This window comes from Capsicum annuum, chromosome 11 (genome assembly GCF_002878395.1).
Source record: "Capsicum annuum cultivar UCD-10X-F1 chromosome 11, UCD10Xv1.1, whole genome shotgun sequence".
Lineage (NCBI taxonomy): Eukaryota > Viridiplantae > Streptophyta > Magnoliopsida > Solanales > Solanaceae > Capsicum > Capsicum annuum.
In genome coordinates, this window is record NC_061121.1 from 7,130,943 (window position 1) to 7,153,535 (window position 22,593).

The following is a 22,593-nucleotide window of genomic DNA, read 5'->3' on the forward strand; positions in this document are numbered from 1 at the left end:
TCGCCGGTCTTTCGTCTATTTCGCCGAATCGCCGGTGGTGTAAATCGAAAACGGCGCCTTGGATTTACTGTTTACTGTTCGTGAGTGTTGAGACTTGAGTGTGAATGGTAGGTAATATGTTTACTGTTTAGGAATTTAGGCGTCTTGGAGTTGGAATTAGGGTTACTAAAATGTATATATAATTAATATAATATATTGATAATATATATTATTTTATATATATATAATATATTAATAATACATATATATATTATAATATTATTTATATAATTTTGGTTTTCGGTTTTTTGGTTTAACCGAAATTTTTTTTAAGAAAACCGAAAACCAAACCATTTAACCGAAATTTAAAAATTGAAAACTGAAATCAATCCGAAAAACCGAAACCAAAATTAAATTTCAGTTCGATATTTTGTTTTTTTCGGTTTTTCGATATTTATGCGCACCCTAGTGTGTACTAAATGTGATATGTATCGTCTAGAGATAAAAAATGTATTCCCAATGGAAAAGAATATAGCCATGCAAACAAAATTTTAGCGAAGAGTACTGTACTATATACATATGAGTTTGACTAACCTTTCAACTTCACTGTGTGGCCTTGGATTCAGTTTCGGGAGGGAACATGCTGAACTTGAATTTTATGTTTTTGGATGTCTTACGTTCCAGTATTTCTTTTGCAGATTTGACCGCTTTGCTTGTATTATCCAGCTTCATCTCGTGAAGATTAGGTATATCAGCCAGCTCAAGTGGCACAGCGTTGAGCTTATCACAGGAGACAAGAACAAGGTGACTAAGGATGGGGAAGCAAAGATTCGACGCTTCCCAAGTTTCTAATTCTGCCCTCTCTATCCACAATACCTGGAGCTGGCTAAAACCTCCTACCTCCGGCCTCCAAGTATCACCCATGAATGCATTTTCTTTCAACTTTAGAACCTCAAGGGATTCCAATTGCCCTAATCTATCCGCCTCACTCCATGGAAACTTTGTGTTAGCCAAAGTTAACTTCTTCACTGTACGTACAAGTCTAAAGAATGCTGGAGGGAGATGAAGCGATTTATTCATGTAAAGAGCATCATTCAACAGTTTCAGATGTTCCAGGCACTTTAACTCTTCAAGATTGCTGATTCCACCTCTGGTTTCAAGAAAAACCGCCATTTGACCTCGAATACCCAACTTTTTTAGATTACACGCCTTAGCGAGTACATCTTTCTTGCAACTTTCTGGTGAAACCATAGAAAGAGTTTGTAGACAAGAAGCTTTACCTGTTGTGGTAGTAGGTGATGGCAATTTTGCAGGTATGTTGGTGTGCAGATGCCGCAGCTGTAACATGTTCCATATTTCTGCTTTTACGTCAATGGTGGGCTCTGAGGTACTTGTATTAAGTATTAGAGTTTGTAGATTCCAAAATTTACCAAAGGTTGGAGGAAGGGACTTAAAGTCACCTGAGATAGCAATATACCTCAAATGAAATAATTGGTTAAAGTCCTTGGAGAAAAGAAATTTGAGAGATTCAACGTCCAAGACCCTAATAAGTGGAAATGCTTTGTGAATGAGTTTTATGTCATTAGGAGACAACTCAATTTGTTTTTGTTTTGAGGAAAAACAATAGAAAGATCTCACATGTTCTGCAAAAGGTCTTGTGGAGAGAAAGTCATACAGAACAGAGGGTTCACTACACAATCGGCGGCTAGTATCTTGGTCCTGTATAGAAGGAATAACATTATCAGGTGTTTTACATATTTCATGAAAAAGCCATTTGTTAGTAGCCTCCTTTCTGCAAAACTCGTGCAACATATCATGAAGACGGCATGCTTTAATTTGACCATCAGACCTCTTTTGCATCAATATCAGTAAATTTCTATTAACAAGATCGTTCAAATGAAGCTCAGCGATCTCCTCAAGAGTGTATGTTTGTTGGGGCTTTATTAACCCTTCCGCTATCCACATGCGAATCAATTTCCAAGAAGCAATATCAAAGCCTCGTGGAAAGATACCACAATACAAGAAGCATGTCTGCACTTCTTGGGGCAAACGATCATAACTCATCTGTACAAATTTCAAGCAGCTCTCTTGGCTATTCTTATAAAGATGTTGTGCCACATTTTTCTGAACTCTTTGCCAATCACTTTTGTTGGGACGACCTCTTAATGCTCCTGCAATTACCACTACTGCAAGTGGTACTCCATCACAGCTTCCTGCAATTTTTTCTCCAAGTCCAACTAATTCATCAGGACAGCTTCCGTTTCCAAAAACTCTCTTTACCAACAATTCAAAACTTTCTTGTGGAGTCAAAAATTTCAGATCATGAGGATCTGGATTGGCATAAGTAGCCAGATATACGTCACGTGTGGTCATCATGATTCGATGCCCCTTTTTGTTTTCTGGGAAAACTTTCTTTACGTAATCAATAACTATTGCTTCCCACACATCATCCAAAACTATGAAACACCTGCCGCCTTTACTCATATAAACACTAATTACATTAGCTAATGTGTCCACATCGTCATTGAGATGATCTTCTATGCGTTTTGTGAAGAATTTGAGAATATTAAGAAAAATATCCTTTATTTTGTAAGATTGTCCGATGTAAACCCAAATGATGCTGAAAAATTCATATGAAAGCTTAGAATCATTGTAGATTTTCCTTGCTAGTGTAGTTTTTCCAAGACCGGGCATACCCACTACTGGAACAATGTCCAGAGATTCTGCCGGTCCTTCAAAAAGTCGCTTGATCACTTTGTTAGCTTCTTCATCAAAGCCAACCACTTCATCATCCTCCAAAGAAGGCCCTTTTTTAAACATAATCAAATGGAGATTGCAGAAATCAGAGTGATAGTCTTCTTATTTTTCCAACTGTAGCTACAAGTATTCTAAACTTCCGTAAGATATAACAATTTGCAACATTATATTAAAATGACTGAGAGAGTGTCTTTTTGACAAAATTCATTTGAAACTTGCAAATTAGTGATGTTTTAATCCAAAAATTCAGAATTTCAGATTGTTGGAATAACTTTAAATCCTCATTCTGCCTTTGATGGAAACTAGGAAGGGGCTGGGTCATTCCGGCCCATGTGCAAGCTCAAGTCTCGGCTGACCAATGCACCGACCTACACCGATTATTTGTAATATGTTTTTTTAAGGAAAATTATTCTTACAAAGTTGGAAATGGTTAAATTTTTAAGAGGATGCTAGTTTGTCTGATTTACATGATTTTACATTTTGTTATACCATTTGATCATAGATTTTCAAATATTTTAGACAAGGCAGTTTTATATGAAGTTTTAATATTATTTCACCGTAGTTTTTGAGAAATATATTTCACATTTACAAAAAGATAAAAAAATAGGATTTATACTTGTAAGTTCAAAAAATTATTAAAAATACCTATAAGTTCAACACAAAGATATCATTTTATAATGAACTATATAATACGGGAAAAAAAAAAAAAAAGCAAAACGGAGAACAAGAAAGACATAAACAACAAAAGTTAACAAGTCGCACATGATTATCAAGTAGAAAAATGAACGGATGTGTCTAATTAACTAAAAAAGAGAAAAGTAAAAAAGGGATTTCGTCAAATTACAAGTGGTTACAAAGATACATAACTGGGGAAAAATTTAAATAATAATGGCAGTGACAAGCTATCTTTATAGATAGGGATGGTTTAACGAGGGGTTGGTTAGATAAATTATAGTTGGAGTAATAATTGGTGAGTTTTTTTTAATAAAATATAAATGTTTGGGAGAAATTTTAAATTCTTAAAAAGAACCCAAAAATAAAAAAAATTCCCCAAAACCACTTTTTCTAGTTTGTGAGATTTTGGTGTTTTTATCAAAAATTGATAAATTCAATGGCCAAACAAAATTGGTCCAAAACTACTTAAGATATTTATGTCAATCAGGTTCGAATCATGTTTTTTTTTCGTGAGATCCAATTTGACAAACTCAGTCCCTAGAAGAGCGCTTGACCCAGGCTCACATTAAAATCAAATACTAGTAACTAAGGGGATTAGTACCCACAACCAAGAAGGTCAATAAAAGTTTTACAAATACTTCTAATTCATTAGACCAAAAAGACATTTTATATATGGATTTTCAGCATATAATTCTTATATATTTACTAGATTTATGTATATAAATACTAGATCTCTACAAAAATTACTGAATTTCCGAAACCCCCATTCGAGCCCCTAGATCCGCCCCTGCTTGTTGACAAGCTTATTTGGATTTGGGTATGAGGCATACCTGTGTCAGTTCATGCCCTTTTTTAGGCAACTCAAGTACTGGTTTAGGCTGGAAAGCATCTTTATTGTCTTCTCGAAGTTTTTTAACCTTCTCATGAATGGCTTTGATCTCAGCTGCAAGAGCCCTGACCGTTGCAAGATGACTTACATCAAAGAATCTTCCCACCTTATTCTTATCTCGGTGTAGTTTCGCCTGAACCAGAAACTTATCAATCACATCCTCGGCTTTGAATACCATTCTTTGAATATCCTGAACTAACTGTTCCCACTGATTACTGTCACTGTGGAACTTGGCAGCATCGTCAAGGAAGGCTTTCAAACGTTTAACTTCTTCCAACAAAAGCTTGAAGTCGTCGTCAACACCTTTAATCAGCTCAACATTATCACTTAATAGTTGCAACAAATTCTCCACAAAAAAATTCACCACACGATCTGCCATATTCGAGGATTATTTTTAAAGAAGATAGATTTGGTAATGAGATAGATGTTCATTTCATCGCAGCTAGCTAGCTGAATTATTTAATCAAGTCTTCCTGAATTCTAATTTTGGATGCACCCACCACCAACTAGTACAATTTAACAACTCTAATATATATAATAGGCATAATATATAAACACGAAATTTAACTTGACACCAAATTATAATTATGTACTTGTAACTTTGCTAGTATATAAGTAGGCGCTTTAACTATATAAAAGCTGAACAAAAAATATACTTTAATTCTGTAACTTACATGCGTGAAACTCAATCAATCCTACGTAGATTAGTAATCAACTCAAATGTTGTCACCTAATAAAAAAGATATATTATAACTATAACCTTTAATTTTGCTAGTACACAAGTAGGCAATTTAATTATAGAAAAGCTGAACAAAAAAATACTTCAATTCTAACTTTGACGTGACGAGAGTGATTTTGAGTGTATACACGTATTTTACAGGTAGGAATGGAGTGTTTTTTAAAAAGCCTATTTGTACACCAATAAAGTTAAAAGGTGATAGTTATAAGATATAATACACAAATATGACTCTAAACTTGACACCAAATTCTAACATTGACCTTAAACTTTGACAGTACATAAGTATGCCCGTTAACTATATAAAACCTGAACAAATAAACACTTCAATTTTGCAACTTACACGTGTGTACCTCACTTGCACCTACGTAGATTAGTCATCCACTCAGATGCGGCCACCTAATAAAAAAAGATATATTATAACTATGACTTTTAACTTTGCTAGTGCACAAGTAGACCCTTTAACTATACAAAAGCTGAATAAAAAAAACCTTCAATTCGAACTCCGACGCGCGTGATTTTGCCTGCATACATGCATTTTGCCACGTAGGATTGGAGTGTTTATTTTTTCAAGTTTTATATATTTAAAGGGTTACTTGTGCACTGTCAAAATTTAAGATCAATATTATAATTTGATGTAAAATTTAGAATCATATTTATGTATTATGCCTAGTTATAAAAGCCCTATACTTTTGGATATTTGCAAGTGGACATCAGTGATTAATCTGTCGAGCATAGGTCCCAAGTAGGTCCTCTCCATTATTGCAAGTCTTCTTCCTCGTTATAAATTAAAGTACGGCCAGCAGTAGTAATTTGTGGTTATTTTATGGCAATGTGAAAAACAACTTGATAATTGCAAACTTCTATCCTATTGAGCCAACTAATACGAACTTTTATTATTACGGTATTTGACATCTATGTTACTTTATTTTCTTATATTTGTTACTGTATTCAATTTTTTATATGATAAATTTTGAAATACGAAATATCATACAGAAGTATCTAGTTACATATATAGTTCTACATATTATTATGATATTAATAAATATAAAAATTAGTATTAGTGTAAAACTAATGGCCAAGACATTGAAATTCGTCTACTCTATCTTAATTGGAATACATTTTTGTGTAATCAATTAACCAAAGAACTGCTTATACTTTGTTTTAAATATGCCTACAGTTTAAAGTTTTGATGTCATATGACTGAAACATTTCTTCAAAACTCGAAATAATAATTCCCTATTATATAATATTAGATTAACCGTATGTGTCTCGCACGTGTAATTTTTAATTTTTTAAAATTAGACGATTTTGTCTATTGCAAAAGTTTTTAATAAAGTGCAAAAAGTTTAATTCACTTCTCAAAGATTCTTTACACTTTAATATAATAATATAAACAGAATATATATTTTATTGTAAGTATATATATTTATTACCACTAGAAATTTTAAGTGGTTACTGAATTATCACTTTTCTATTTGTCATGTAGTACGTCTTATTCTTTCTGTTAGAGGCTAAGAGAGATGTATCGATTTGAACCATATATGTATTACGATTACCTTTTTTATTTTTTCTATATTTAAATTTTTTTCTTATATTGAAAGTTAAATCCTTAGAAAAATTTTGATTAATTACTTGAAAATTTTAAAAATTTAATACTTATCATATTTTTCTTATTCTAATGCTTTTATATGTATTTTGAGATGTTTTAAATCTTCTTAAAATCAAATTTAGTTGATTTAGAATTCTTAAACTAATGAAAAGGGTATTATTTGTCATTAATTCTGATGACTTCTATTAAGAAAAGGTTTGCTATAAATATTAATTAATTTTTAATTCTTAATATTAAAGAAATAGTGAAAAAACGATTTTAACTAAAATAAAAACTTTTAGTTAAGGACAAAAATTTTAAACAATATTTCTAAACCCCTTCACACTTTTAATATAGTACTAGTTTAGGTATACGCGCTTCGCACGTGTATCTCACTTTAACGAATTCAAATATTACACTAAATAAGATATTTATTTAAATTGATAAAGATGCGCATCATAATTAAATTCAACATCTTTTGAATATGTAAAGATGGAGAATTTATTTAAGTAAATCTAGCCTTTACCAAAAAAATTCTCAAAGTCGATTGACATTCATCTAAAATTTGTAAACTATAACAAAACAATATAATGATAGAGATATGAAAATAATATACAATTAAATCTAACCTTTATACAAAATTTTTATCAAAGTCGACAGACATTAAACAAAATAATATGATGATAGAGATATCAAAACAATACATCTAAAACCAAACTTTACATAAAAGAAATTCTCAAATTAGAGATATCAAAACAATACAATTAAACCTAATTTTTACCTAAAAAAGTTTTTTCAAACCCAGTCGACATTTATCTACCACCTATAAACTATAACAAAATAATACAATAAAATCAAAGAGATATCAAAACAATACAATTAAACCTAACCTTACACACAAAAATTCCTCAAAGCGGATCAACATTCATCTACGACCTGTAAACTACCACAAAATAATACACTAATAGAGATATTAAAACAATACAGTTAAACTTAATCTTTACCTTAAAAAATTCTTCAAAGCCGACCGACATTCATCGACTACCGGTAAATTAAAATAAAATAATATAATAATAAAGATATCAAAACAATGCAATTAAAACTAATCTTTACATAAAAAAAATTACTCAAAGCTAATCGACATTCATCTACGATCTATAAACTACAATAAAACAATATGATAATGATCACAAAAATTCAGTCTCTAACCAGACTGTCTTTACCACCAAATATATGGAGCAAACAATTTGATTCAATATTATTGATGAGTATTCAACTCTTATCCAGAGCTTAAAGATGTAATCTGACAATAAAATATTTAATTAATAAAATTTTACCACCAAAACATAGCAGCAATTGACTGAAAACTTACACGTTATAGGATAACAAAAACCCTAACAACACGTACCTAGAAACAAGGAAAAAAGTTTTACTATAAAAACACCTAATATGTACTTGAGAAACCCATGGGAGAAAACGCTAAACTTTTCAAATCACCACTTCGTTTTGTCTGTTTTTCTATTGGAAAGACAAAGAAGAAGATGATGTTTCCAGATGTTAAAGCACTGGAAATCTACTTCCCTGAGGAAATAATAGTGGAAATTCTCATCAGGTTACCTGTCCAATCTCTTCTTCGATTCAAATGTATTTCAAAATCTTGTAACACGTTGATCTCCCATCCAAAATTTAAGGAGAAACATTACCATCATGCCAAGAATAATAAAAAAATTCTTATTGCTCAAAGGTTTCCTGGGACTCATACGATTTCATAGGGACTCATACGATTTCACATTCTTCTTCTTTTTCTTCGTCATTACAAAAGCTGGCAAGACAGCCCAACTATTATTTTAGTGTTTACTTATACGATTGTATTTATTCGCCAATTATAAGGTACTATAATTATGACTCTTTTAATAATGGTAATTTTTTATTTTTCCAAATATATATAAATAAGTTGTATAGTTCTATATTAATAAAGTAATTTTATTTTACTTCTACGATTATATTTATTTGCCAAATATAAGGTTCTATAATTCAGACTCTTTTAATAATGGTGATTTTTTATTTTTCAAAAATATATATTATTAGTAGTTAGAATAATTATAATTTTAAAAAAATAGTAAAAAGATGATTTTGTCTAAAGGATAGTATTTTATGAAGGGTAAAAAGTTCAAATCACTTTTCTAAGGGCCTTCACACTTTTAATATATTATAGATTTTATATATATATATACTAGTTGAGTATATGCACCCTGCACGTGTATCTCGCGTCAATGAATTTAATTTTATAAAATCACTTTGATATTGTAAAAGAAAATCTTTTAACTCCCTCCATTTAGCCAATGAATTTTTGACCAAAAAAATTATATCATAATCAGCAATTTATGGATTCATGTTAATTAAATACCTGGAAATTATTGAATAATGAAAAACATACAATATATCTCAATTTCCACATGAACAATTAATGCCTATATGTAACTACCATTATTTATTTTCTTAGTTAAAACTTTTAAAATAAAACGCACACACAAAAAACAAATTGAAAAAATAAATCAGCTTAGATCCAATATAACAAGTGAAGGGGATCAAGAAATTTGAAGTGCTAAAATGCAGATCATCTCAAATAGTTTTCTTATTGTGAATCATCGTCATTGTTAGGATTTATTTATATATTTTAATTCAATAAGACGATCCAAGCTTGACGTAAATATTGCACCTTCAAGCTACATATACAAATTCAATTCGATATTATTCGCTACAATTCCTCCAGATCAAAAACTAATACTAACTAATAAAATTATAGCTAACATAGGCATGCCAATATCTGTTATACGCGTTATATAAAAACTTTGATGGAATCAATTATGAATTGAAGTACTAAGTATTTCAGTTTACTATTTTAATAACCACGTAATTTACACAATGATCTCGTTTCATCTCATTTCAATTGCGTCTTCATAAAACATATTATGTAAACTTTTTGCACTGCTTCATAACCACAACCTTAAGAACATACTAGAAATATTTCTAACACAAACGTACTCAAATCACAAGTAAATTTATCTTTTCAATGATAAATACTATCAATTTCACAAGTAAATTTTCGTACACGTTTTTCTTTTCTTTTTATTTCCTACAATTCTCCTTCTACACGTTTTTCTTTTTCTTTTCTTTTTTTTTTCCTCCCTACCATTCTGTAGCATTTTTTTCCTTTTGTCACCAGCAAAACTCATAAATATAAATATTTTTGAAACTTCTAAATGTATGAGAATACAAAATTCTAAATATATGGTAGGTTGTCCTATTATTCTTTAAAAAAATAAAAATCTAAATATATAATCGTTTTTTTTTTTACCCTTTTCTACAAGTTTTTTTTTCTTTTTTTCCCTACAAATTTAACATTGTAATTTTTGTATAAAAAATATTTTTTTATCCCCTTCATGCCAATTAAGATCTCCGACTTGTTTTCCTTATAGTACAATTACGTGGAATCTATGGTTTAATAGGAAAAGAATTGTATGAATTTTAATTGGAAAATAAAAGAGAATTGTTTAAATATTGAGTATTAATTAAGGCAAATTCGTATTGATTCTATAACAAAAAGTTCAAAAGTTATAATCCTAAGTCTAATTCTTTTTCTAATATTCTTTTCCATATATTTTAGGACTCATATATATTTCTTATCATATTTATTAAGTATCATCTAATATATTTTAGAAGTCCTTAATTTAATAAAATAATAATTAAAATAAAGTGTAAAAAAATAATTTTGTCTAAAGCAACGACATTTAATGAAGGACAAAAAGTTCAAATCACCTTTTTAAAGGGTTTCACACTTTTAATAATATATATATATATATATATATATATATATGTGTGTGTGTGTGTGTGTGTCACGGTCAAACAAACTATGACTATTAATTTTTCATGACATAAAATATTGAAATCAAACTTAAAAATATCAATTAAACTAAATTAATTTAATATTTCTAAAAATTAAAATTAATAAACCAAATTTTCCAATAGCTTACCACGTCCAGTACCCCTGGGTCATTTGGTTTAGTTTATAAGAATAATGCAAAATATGGTGTATTAGTAATGCTTGTATTAGTAATACTTGTGTTAGTTATGCTTGCATTAGTTATGCTTGTATTTTTCTTATGCAGTGTTTGGTTCAATGTATTAAAAAAATATGAATTACATAATTTCTAAATTTTTTTTTTATATATATAATACCTTCAATATATATGTTGGAAAAGATGCGAATTTTTTTTTGAGGGGTAATAGGGTCTTTAAGCATGTTAATGCATGCATTAAATCCATTGCATTACTAATGTTATGGATTTTGAGGTATTAGTAACGCTCACCTTAATACACAATAGAGTGTATAACTAATACTTGCATTAGTTATACATAGGGTAAAAATGTATACCAAACAAGGTACTACTAATACACATTAAATTAATGCATGCATTAACATTTCAATATACTCTACCAAACGATCCCTAAAAGTACTGATGTTTTAGGATGACCGAGTTTGACTTGACATGAAGTTAGAAATTAAAGAAGATTTTTTAAATCTTGTGTTTTTAAATTAAAGTTATGTCAAATATACTAAAGTATTATTTAATCTTGTGATGTTAAACATGTCATGTAAAAAGTTGAAATTAAAATATTATCCAAAAAGAAGCGGCATCATTCATTTTTAAACGCATTAAGTTCTTTTTTAACGAGAGAGTAACAAATATCAGAAAGAATTATTAAACAATTCAATCAACACTTAAAAAATTCTTTTCCACACAACACGTTGTTTATATACCTACGGTTGGAAAACAGACCGAATCACTTGCATGTAATAGAGACAACTAATATAAATACATAGTTTATGCAAAGAATGTTTAAAATTAATGAGGAATACTTCTTGAAGCATGATAAGATATCTTAAAGCAAATCCATCTTCGAATCAGCGATCTTCTACAATGATCCCTGTTATACCCCATTTTAACACGGGTCAAATCGAGGTACAATATATTAAAAAAATTTTAATTAAATTTAAGAAAGTTCCCACCTAATTAATTCTACGGGGAATTAGGACACCTATTATAAGCTAAGTGATTTAAAAGAAATAAAGACTTCATTTTAAGGTCTACTTAACATAAGCAATTCAAGGTAAGAGTTCTAATTATCCTAAAGGGAAGAGATTAGGCTCCCTAAAGAATCCGCCAACTATAGTTAAGCAATTAAAGTTAGGTTAAATAAGGAAATCAAACGTTATATGTAAAAGATATAAGTACAACATTAAAAATATATATCTCTTATTTAGAATAACACATGCTAATCATTCATAAGAAAAATACTAGAAAAAACTTTAAAATATTGAGGATCAACCCATTTGCGAAAATTACTAAAGGTAAACTCTTATAGTCCTCGAAAAATGATGTAAATTTATTGTTGTCAAAAGAAATGTTATTTCAAATCAATTTTTAAGGACATACATAAAAGTTATTTCTCAAATTTTTTTTTGGCTAAGAAGATAATGATATCATTAATCATTAAGGGTTAGTGCTCCTATTAGAGGTAGAAGACAAAAGGAAACATTCGGGGCCACATTCCGGCCCCATAGGTTAATGTTCGAATGTTTCACTGTACGATTAAATGTTTTGCCTAAGCAATCATTTCTAACTACATTAACAACAAAAGGTGGTACATGGGCGATAACGGTAGGCCTTTCCAAAAACTCCATCCTAGTTCCTTCTTTAGCTAGACAATCAGCTACTGCATTCTGCTCCCTAAAAATTTGCATTGGGGCTGCTGCTTATAGCTCTTCCAGTAATGACCTGCACTCAAATACAATGTTATGGTAAAGGGGATGATCATTAAGTAAGATATTAATAACCACAACTGAATTCACCTCAATATCAAAGGATCTAATGTTGTGTTCTTTAGCCACAACTAGGCCACATCTGAGAGCAAGAAGTTCAGCCATAGTAGGAGTAGTTGGGGAACATGGTGGTAAAAACCTAAAAGCCATTCTTTATTGCTATTACTGAACACACCTCCTAAACCCCCTGGCCCTGGGTCAGAAACAATTGAACCATCAGTATTAAGTTTTATAACTCTTGCACTGGGAGGGTTCCACTTATTGCTGATTATTTCAGTGGCAGAGCTATTGTGAGTGTTATGGGTTTTAGACAGAAGTGTGAATTCCGTGGCAGCAGAAATCACCTTATTAATTCTGATAGTGATGTGCTTATTCTTGAAAAGATTGTCATTCCTAGTTAGCCAGATGACCCATAAGCAATAAGGGAGCAAAGTGTCCCAGGTAAGCCAGGAATTGAAACTTTTCCCTTTTAGTTGACACCACGTTTCATGCCAGTTTGAGGCGTTGATGGTGTTCCAACTGAAGGGTGGTTTGAATAAGCTTTTGTTGCCCATCTTAAACCAAAATTGTAGTACATTGTGGTACTGAAAGAAGATATGACTAATGTATTCTCTACTGCTATTGCAGAAATATCATTGAGGAGGGACATTTATGCTAATGTGGTTAAGGTAGTTGCTAATAGGGAGTCTTCTATGCATAAGGAGCCAGAGAAAGGTCTTAGTTTTATCAGGGGAATTGGCTCTCCACACCATCTAGAATTTCTTATTCTGGAGGGCATTGATAATGGTACCTCTAAGGAAAGAGTACATGCTACTAATGGTAAAGGTGGCACTAGGACTGCAGTTCCAAATATCTTTATCTGCCCTACTACAGTTAGGTATCATAAGGATGCTATTTGTAATGACACTAGGGATTTCAAAAGAAATCCTTGTAAAGTCTCAATTCCCATTATTATATACATCCTTAATAGTAATGTTGGTTGCATAGCTATTGGTAGAGCCTTGGATGATGCTCCTAAGGCTGTTTAAGAGGGAAATCCAAGTGTCTTCCAAAAAATTCACCCTGTCCCCTTTTACCACTCTTCACCTAATACCCATAGAGCAATATTTCTGCCTTTTTCAAATGTTTTTCCAAGTTATGGAGGTGGTTTTTCTACTGGGTAAGGGGCCTTGATTGTTATAGTATTTAGAAAGTAACACTTGGCCTTAATGGCTGCTGGGGTTGTGAAAAAGTTTTCATGCTAGGCTAGCATAGAGGGCACTATTCTTTAGCTCACTTTTGTGGAGACTTAGGCCACCATCCCTTTTATAGGTGGTAAGGACATCCCAACTCAACAAATGCAATTTTTTATTTCTACACAACTACCTCAGACAAAATCCCTTTGCATTTTGTTAATGAAGTTATTTACTCTGCTGGGAATTTTGATGTACTGCATGACATAAGAGGGTATGACACTAAGGGTAGATTTAGCAAGTATAGTTCTTCCAGTCATCTTAAGGAGCTTGGTTTTCCATCCAGCCAGTTTGGAGTTCATGCTATCAATTATGAACTGGAAGTCACTGTTTTTAGGCTTTTTGTTGAATATGGGGAAACCAAGGTATTTCCCAAAGTAAGACTAACTTAAATTTTAAGGAGTTAAGAGCACCTGGTAGAGTGAGAGTCTGAACAAATCTTGGAGAAGATAACTTTGGACTTGTTGTGGTTGATGGTTTGTACACACAAATGACTGAAGATTCTAAGGATATTAACAATAGTATGGCAGGTTTGGACATTAACTCTCTCAAGTAGTGTGAGATCATCAGCAAAAAAAGATGAGAAAACTTGGTGCTATGAATTGATATGCTTATGGGATTCCAGTTATTGGCTCTAACTTCAGCCTTAATACTATAAAAAAATTAGTGTTTTAATCATTTATGTAGTGTGGGAATCTATTTGAGCATTAATTGAGATCATAGAGGTCCCTTAACTCAAAGACGAGTTGAAAGTTTTCCTATTAATTGAGTTTAGTGAGTGTCTAAACTTGTGTCAAATTTCATCGACCATAACTTCTTGTATATACCGAATTAGAGGGCCTAATATATATCAAATAAAATTTCTACGAGTCTTCTTTTCAATGCCACCAGTTTTACCCAAATCCAATTCCCGAGTAAAAGGTTATAGCACTTTTCGTGAGAGGTAGTGAGATGCCGCGATTACATCGCTCGACGGTGGAGCCAATACCGCTCAACGGTAAACTACAAAATCGTAATTGTCCAAAATAGTAGATCACCACTATTACACTGCTCAGCGGTGCCTATAGTGGTGGGACCAATACCGCTCAACGATGAACCACAAAATTGGGATTTTTCTGCAACTTTTAAGTCTGAGGGGCAGTCTTGTCTTTTCCCTACAATTTCTAGTTGTATTAACTGATGATTAAAACATTTTTAGGGCATAATATGCCCATATTTACTCAAATTTATCAATAACAAAACTTTAACCTCCCTCTCAAAGATCAATAGTCCATACTTTAAGTTCAAGATTTCAAGAAAAGGGTTTAAGATTAGTGTTCCAATCTTCAAACTAAAACAACGTAAGGTACATAGGGCTTTCCTAACTAAATGGGAATGACTAAATATTTATATTAAATGTTTCGAATGTTGAGAAATCATGTTTTCGTGAAAATCTTGAATTACAACGAAAAGTAAGTACTTCAAATCCTTCATATGATGCATGATTTTGGTCTTGAGGCCTTATGTTAAATTGAATTCTACTCATGTGTATGTATAAATATGTTTTCAGTTTTGAAGTATGAATTAAGAGCATGAAGAACAAATTTCCTCTCTCATTGTGTTACCTTTTTGATTTACAGATTAAGAGTTATTCAATTGCATGATTGTTTTGAGAAATTGTCCACCAAATGATTGTTGAAATGTTAAAAAGAGAGCATCCCTACATAGTTGATATATATATTTTGATAAGAAGAGCTCTCTTGTATTGTTGAATGTTTTTGGTAGTCAACTGAATTAGAACAGAATAGAAGTCATATTTCAATTAGATTTTCATACTTCGAGTTTTGAAAGATGCATGTTCAGAAAAGGTTAAAAATGGGCTTAAAAGATGTTAGGTGGTTACCCAAAGAAGGCACGAGTTCAGAAAACTCATTGCCTGAAACCATATTTTGCTGATACTGGTTATTAAGTCCCCAGAGGGATTATGCACTGGCCTAGTGCCCTGTGGCATATCAAACTCGGACACTCCAACCTTTGCATCAAACTTGGGTTGGGGTCTTACCTACCGAGTCAATGACGGATTCCATGTAGCCCATGGAATATCAGACTTGTAGGTTGTACCACCTAACTCAAAACTAAGATAGATGTTGAGTTGATTTTCAGAACAATTTTTAAAAACCTATTTACTATGCCTATGGATTTTCAAATGGTCGATAATGATGTACTTTTCATGAAATGCCCTCACTTTCTTTATATATTATTATTTTATTTTTGAAAGGTTCTACATTCCAGTACATCCATATTGACCCTTATGTTTCAGGTCTGAGGCACAGTTTCGGGGGCTAGCTAAGCAGTAGAGTGGTGTTTCAGAGATTTACAGTTGGTGAGCCTCCCCTATTCAAGAAGGTCGAGTTTACAGAACATTGTCATTCATTTAGTTTATGGTCTGACTGGGGGCTTTGTCCCAGTCTTATTTTAGATTTATGAGGAATCATGTAATATTAGAGATTTTGCAAACGAATGTCACATGCTTAGAGTATTAAGAATTTTCTTTTTAATTGTTCAAAGTTTATGAGATTAACCATGGTTCCGATATGTGTTGTTTTTTCGTAAATTTTCTTATATCATATGAATATTATGCATGATTACCAGATATATAAGGGCGCCCAAGCCATCATGGTTCGAAATGCTCGTTACGGCCTAAGCCCCAGCTCGGGTTATGACATGATTACACCATATGGGCTTGAATCTAAAAGGTTTGTTATTATTGCCATGAAATCTTATGGATAAAGTTAAAAGCATGGGGCAGTGATCAGACTTAATTCTGGGAAGGTGTGTTAGTGTTGACTCAAGAAAGTGGTTTATCCATGAGTCATTTGTAACACACCTATTAAGTCTTTCTTAGATGAGGCTATTCCTACAACGATACCTCTTATTAGTCCAGGTGTATTTGCACCTTCTAAAGCCTAGGTCCACCATATTAAAGTAATTTAATCATTTCTAAAGTGTGCTAACCCTAGCATTATTGTTAGGAACTCCCCCTAACTTTTCATTGGCTCTCATGACCTCATTGAAGTCACCACCAATCAGCCAATCCCCTTTAAAGGTTGATGAATGTGACAAAGTTCATCCCAAAGGGTTGCACGTATGTTGGGGTCTATACTAGCATAAATAGCAAAAAATAACTAAGGATTGGGGTCAGAGTCTACCTTGACAATGGTGTGAATGCATTTGGGGAGGGGGGAGATGGAGAAGTTTTACAACTTAACCGTGTCTTCCATCCATATAATAACTATACCCCCTCTCCTACTAACAACACTTGATTCTAAGTGGGAGTCAAATTTGAGGATTTCAGTTAGGTGCTTGTGATCAACCATCTTAGTTTCCAGCAAAACCACTAAAGTAGAATTGTGAGTTTTAACTAGAACTTCGCATTGGCGCCTAAAACTTGTGCTATTATCCCCCCCGGTATTCCAGATGATAAAATTCATATGATCAGCTGGATTGAGTGGGTGGTTGAGTATTGGCCTTTTCTCTTTGTCTTTCTGGAGAGTATGACCTTGTTCCAAATAACGGCTCAGGGAGACTATTGGATTCACCTGATCTGTCATGCTCCTCAAAGCTAGTTTGGAGGTCTTTATCTCCTTCAAACAGAGTACTATAGTACCTGTGCTGAAGAGCTTTACTTACTATTTTCGAAGGGGCTTTTCCAAGATGTAGAAATCTATGTTGGGCTCCTCTATGGTTGCCAAAAATTGTTCTATTTCTGTATTTTCCTGTTGAAGTTCCTCTAGGACAGAAGTTTTTACTTTTCTTGAGTTTTATTCCTTTGTTGTCCCTTCTGAGCTCTGAGAAATAGTTTGGTTGGTCTGTGGAAGAGTAGTTAGAGAAATCCATGGCACAAAGCTCAGTGTCTCTAATTCTGAGAGGTAGGGGTTATTATGGTAGAAGGGTAGGCTCTTGAACAAGTATCTTATGAGGGAGTTGAACTCGTTGGATTTCATCACATTTAGGGTCCCCATCCTCTAGGCTTGCAACATAGTTTGAGCCCATAGCTGGTATCCCAGCCCTTTTACTATCTTGTCTACCCCTTCTTTAATAATCTGGGCCATCCACACCAAGTCCTCGACAACAGAACTATTGTTGGTACCCCACTATGATGTGGTGAGAGATTGACTTCCCTATGAGAACCAGGTCTGCCCAGGATTTTGGTTGTCTGTTTAGTGGATGAGGAGCCGAGACAAATATTAGTGGCTTCTTCAAGTTTGTTATGTTTGAGGAAGATGGGTTCACCATTTGAGTGTGAAGTGAACTTTGGTGGCTCTAATGAAGCGATAATAAGATTAAGCAATTGATTAGAGCTTAAAAGGGGAGAAGATTTAATTGACATGATTGCATTGGTCATGTCAATTGTATCAGGGTGATGATTATCCCTAGTATCAATGTTGGTTCTCTCCCCAGAATACGCAGAGGTGGAGGCTTCTATTGCAACTTTGTTAATGTTGGTGGGGGGTGGTATAATACCCCATATGTTTCTAAGCTAGGAGATGAACCATTTTTCCTACATATGAAATCTCCTATGCTGTGATTCATACTTGAGTACATAACTTACAATTAGTATCCTAGCTATAAGATAGCTTATGATGTGTTAAGCATATTCATATGAGTCACTTAAGGTAATACAAGCTAAGAGTTTTTGAATCCATCAAGTTTTAGTGTTTGATTTCATAAGGGTCATATTTGAATGAGTATAACTCGATGTTAATGTGGTATTTATGCATATTTCTACCCACCAAATTATAGAGAATTGAATTATCTTTTCAACGATACCAATTTCATCAAAATCCGACACCTGAGCTAGGAGTTATGGCTTTGTACAGTAGAGTGCGTCGCCTAACCAATCACACATGGCCACTGGAAAGCATATGCAGCGCCTATGTAAATATAGGCAATAGTATATGCGGCGCCTATATAGATATAGGCGATATCATATGCGGAGCCTATGTAAATTTAGGCGATATCATATGCGGCGCCTATGTAAATATATGCGATATCATATGCGGCGCATATCTTATGGTTTCAAGTGACTTAAACACTCCGTTTTGAGTTATTTTGAGGGTAATTAAGTCTTTTAACACTCCTTACACGTCCCTAAACTCAACCCTATGAAATATATAGCTCCTAATTACATTACAACCCTACTAACATTTTAAGTTCATCATCCAAGAGCACTAAAAGAGAAAAACAACTAGGGTTGCATAATTAAGCTTGAAGATCCAATTTCAAGGAAATTCCTCCATCAATCATCAAGAATCTTCCTTCTAAGGTATGTGTGAGTTGATTCATGGACTCCTTTTGTCCATGAAGCTCAAGAACCATCTTCTAAATTATTTATTATGATGTTTATGTTGTTGGTGGTTGATGTTCATGTGGTTGGAGTTTGATAATGCCTAAGATGAGATCTTTGTATGTTTTGTGTGAGGATATGGTGGTATTTAATGTATAAATATGTAAAATTGGTGGTTGAATATTTGTAATCTTGATGAATCCACCTATGCCTAAGATGTACATGTAAGGTGTTTGTGAAAATACCTAAGGGAATAGAAATCATGCTTTTATGACATAATAAGTCCTAAATGACTATTCCATGTTCTAAGTTAAGTTCAACGTGATCCCCATGCTATTATCTTGAATTGAAGATGTTGTATAAGATGCTCATGATATTGTTGTGATATGGAATGACCATGTTATTGAAGCCATGCAAGTATATACATGTTGTGTGCATTCCAGATCATATGATAGTTTGTTGAGAATCATTCTTATTATGAAATCCTTACTTATGATATTGTGAATTGTGGAATCTACTCTTATGATCAAGTCAGTCATGTGTGTCAGTTTCTTTCCATCGAGTCCTGGGGGTACTTGTACCCGAAAACTATAGTTGTGTAAGCTAGTGTCATGTTTCAAGACATCCTCAGTCAAGCTATGCTCCATAGATTTAAGTTAGTCACGAGACTCAAAAAAACTCAGAAATCTCAGTAGTTCATTAGTCCCAGTAGTTTCAGTAAGTCAGACCTCAGATCTCAAGTAGCTTTTCCGTCAGTCAACAGAACTCAGTGAATTCAGCTTAGTTCAGCTAAGAAAATATTATCAGCTTAGTTAATCAGTTTATAAATCAGTTCAATTCAGTTAGTTAGTTCAGCGCAGTTAATCTTTTTAGAGTCTTTCAGTTGGGAGTAGGGACTAGTACCGAGCGAGTGTAGGGATGGCGGTTTTTCCCGTTATAAAGGCAGAGCCATTAGAAACAATCCCTGTACTCCAGAACTGCGTAGCCAGCGCAGGACAGGAGTCACCTGTCAGATTAAGGCTATACTCGACTATTATATTGCCTTAGGCTTGATTTCCTGTTCAGGGTCACCCGTCAGAGAGGCTTGACCATAGTAGAGGTCTCTACCCGTGGCATGGTATTGACACCCTTCCAATCAGGGAAAATATTAGAAACTACTAGTACAGTATTGGGGCATGTCGATTAGGTTACTACCTCCCACAGTCACAGTTACAGTTACAGTTTCAGTATCAGTCTTCAGAGTAGAAATCAGGAATCAAGACTGTCAGATACAGTCATCGATCTCAGTAAGAAACTCAGATAGTTCCATTGATTCCTGGACCATCCCATCAGATAGGATTGGTCCTACATTTAGATACTTATTATTAGATCTAGAGGTCACCCGGCAGACAGGCTTGATCTCAATCTCAGATTCAGTCGAGTATTCTCATTATCAGTTTTTGAGATCACTCGTTAGCTAGGACTGATCTCAAACTTAGATGTTCAGATACAATTTGAAACTCATATAGTTTTCCCAGAATTAAGACTGTTAGATACAATCATACATGTTATCAGTCATTCAGTATCTCAGTATCACGAAACTCATGTTGTCAGAGTTTAAACTCAAGTAGTCAGTATCTCCACAAGTTCAGTAGCAGTTACGTATGTATGTATGTATGTATGTATGTATGTATGTATGTATGTATGTATTCTCACGTTCATATTAGTCAGTATATTACTGCATATAAACCCCATGCATTTAGCCTACCCCCACGTATACTCAGTACTTTAGTTGTACTGACGCATTTGCGCTATGGTGCTTTCTTTTTATGTTACACCATAGGTTCCGAGGTGCAGATTCCATATCAGCAGTAGCAGTTCAGTAAGTAGTGAGTCCTCATATTTTGAGGACATAATCGTTACATTTATTATTCCAGTATTTCAGTTTATTTTCAGTTTACGGAGTTAGTTGGAGATATGTTCCTTCAACTCCTTATTCAGACAGTTTAGAGGCTTTCAGACAATTATAGAGTTTTCAAATTTAGACTTTAGTATTTTTAATTTTGTTTTGGTACTGTGACACAACATTATTTCAGATATTTTATTATTCAAGATTGAACCTTACTCCCTCTTTGTTCATGTTTCCGCCTTTTATATGTATATTTTGCAGTTACAGGTACAAATATCAGTCATGGGTTAGCTTGTGGTCCTTCGAGGTCATGAGCACCATGTAGCATTCCGGTTCAGAAAATCGGGGCGTTACAGGTGGGGCCCTTATGGACCCATCCGCATTAATTGGATGAGAGTTAGTGTATTTAACGATAGAAGAGGGTTGGTTGGGGCAATTAATGCCCTTCTTTAAAAAGTGGTCAGGTGATGTAAGAAAAATAAGGAAGGCATAAAATAATGCAAAAACAGTCCACAAAGTTAGAGGAACCCGAGGACCCTTTGAGATCTATTTCGGCCAATAACAATAACATAAGAATAGCAAGATAACAAGGTGCAAATGACACCAAATCAACCAACCAAACTAAGTTACAACAACACAAGATGAAAAACAACAAGAATAATGCCCCACACGGCTTACAATAAACAAGAGGAAACTATACAAGATTACAATAAAAGAAAAGGGATAGATAGATAGACTACACGAAGGTGTAATCTTAAGAAACCAAAAACTTATTCTACTCTTGGACCCTTAACACCACACACAATGATTCATCTATCTCTTTCATGACACTAGATCGGATTCTACCTCTCAAGCATCGACGTTTTCAAGCAAATACAATCACTAATGAATCCATACTAGATCTTGTCCTAGTTTCAGTTTTATGCCTCCAAAGGGAGAGAACTTGTGTTTCTTTGTGTTTCAAGACTTACAACATCATGAATAATCTAAGTAATGAAACCCTAACATGTTACTTATATAGTTATTACAAAATAGGAGCTAAAATAACCAAAAAGCCCTTAAGTGATGGGCGTCCATCAATTGTATCCCAAGTGTAGTGTTTGGACTATTTTGGGTGCATTAGGTCCTCTTTGGCTCTTCAATTGAACACACCAAGTCTTGGATCCAACACGCACTCTCTTAAGGCTATATCCGTGATTATTATTATATCACCCTCTCCATCTTGAGAGGAATTTGTCCTCAAATTCACGGCTTCACATCGTTCAATTGGCCACTTCTAAGGAAACCTACTCAAAATAGTCTGCAAACAAGTCACAAAAAAAAGTCAAAATAGTCTACAAAAACATGAAGTACTCGAGGTTAGAATGACAACAAGTTTCGGCCAATATCTTCATTTTGAACCTCAATTTTCTCTCCATCTTTAGCCTTGTCTTCAGTCTCATCCGAAACAAGTCTCCTACCATCATATACTTATTGTAGTAGACTTCATTTCATTTATGTTTCTTTTGACCATACTCCTCTACATGGATATGTCAACTTTGGTGAAAAGGATTTTCGGTTGATAGGACAGATTTGGTAATGTGGAGCTTCGATTGTGGAACTTGGATAGGATAAAATTGGCTTTCAAGTCCTTCTT

General features: G+C 33.4%; 1 protein-coding gene across 1 annotated transcript; it reads right to left on the reverse strand.

Annotated features, from left to right (window-relative positions):
• Nucleotides 1-574: 574 nt before the first annotated feature.
• LOC107847540 (putative late blight resistance protein homolog R1A-3) lies at nucleotides 575-4,813 on the reverse strand. Its single transcript, XM_047399441.1, has 2 exons — nucleotides 4,242-4,813; nucleotides 575-2,787 (listed from the first exon to the last, which is right to left on the reverse strand). The coding sequence occupies exons 1-2, from the start codon at nucleotides 4,677-4,679 to the stop codon at nucleotides 583-585; spliced, it is 2,643 nt and encodes an 880-aa protein (XP_047255397.1). The 5' UTR covers nucleotides 4,680-4,813; the 3' UTR covers nucleotides 575-582.
• Nucleotides 4,814-22,593: the final 17,780 nt, after the last annotated feature.

Bases quoted from the DNA above. Each gene is read 5' to 3' on its own strand.
- LOC107847540 (XM_047399441.1), bottom strand. From the start codon at position 4,679: ATGGCAGATCGTGTGGTGAATTTTTTTGTGGAGAATTTGTTGCAACTA. The intron at 2,788-4,241 runs GTATGCCTCATA...ATGTTTAAAAAA, and splicing joins AAGGGCATGAACTGACACAG to GGGCCTTCTTTGGAGGATGA.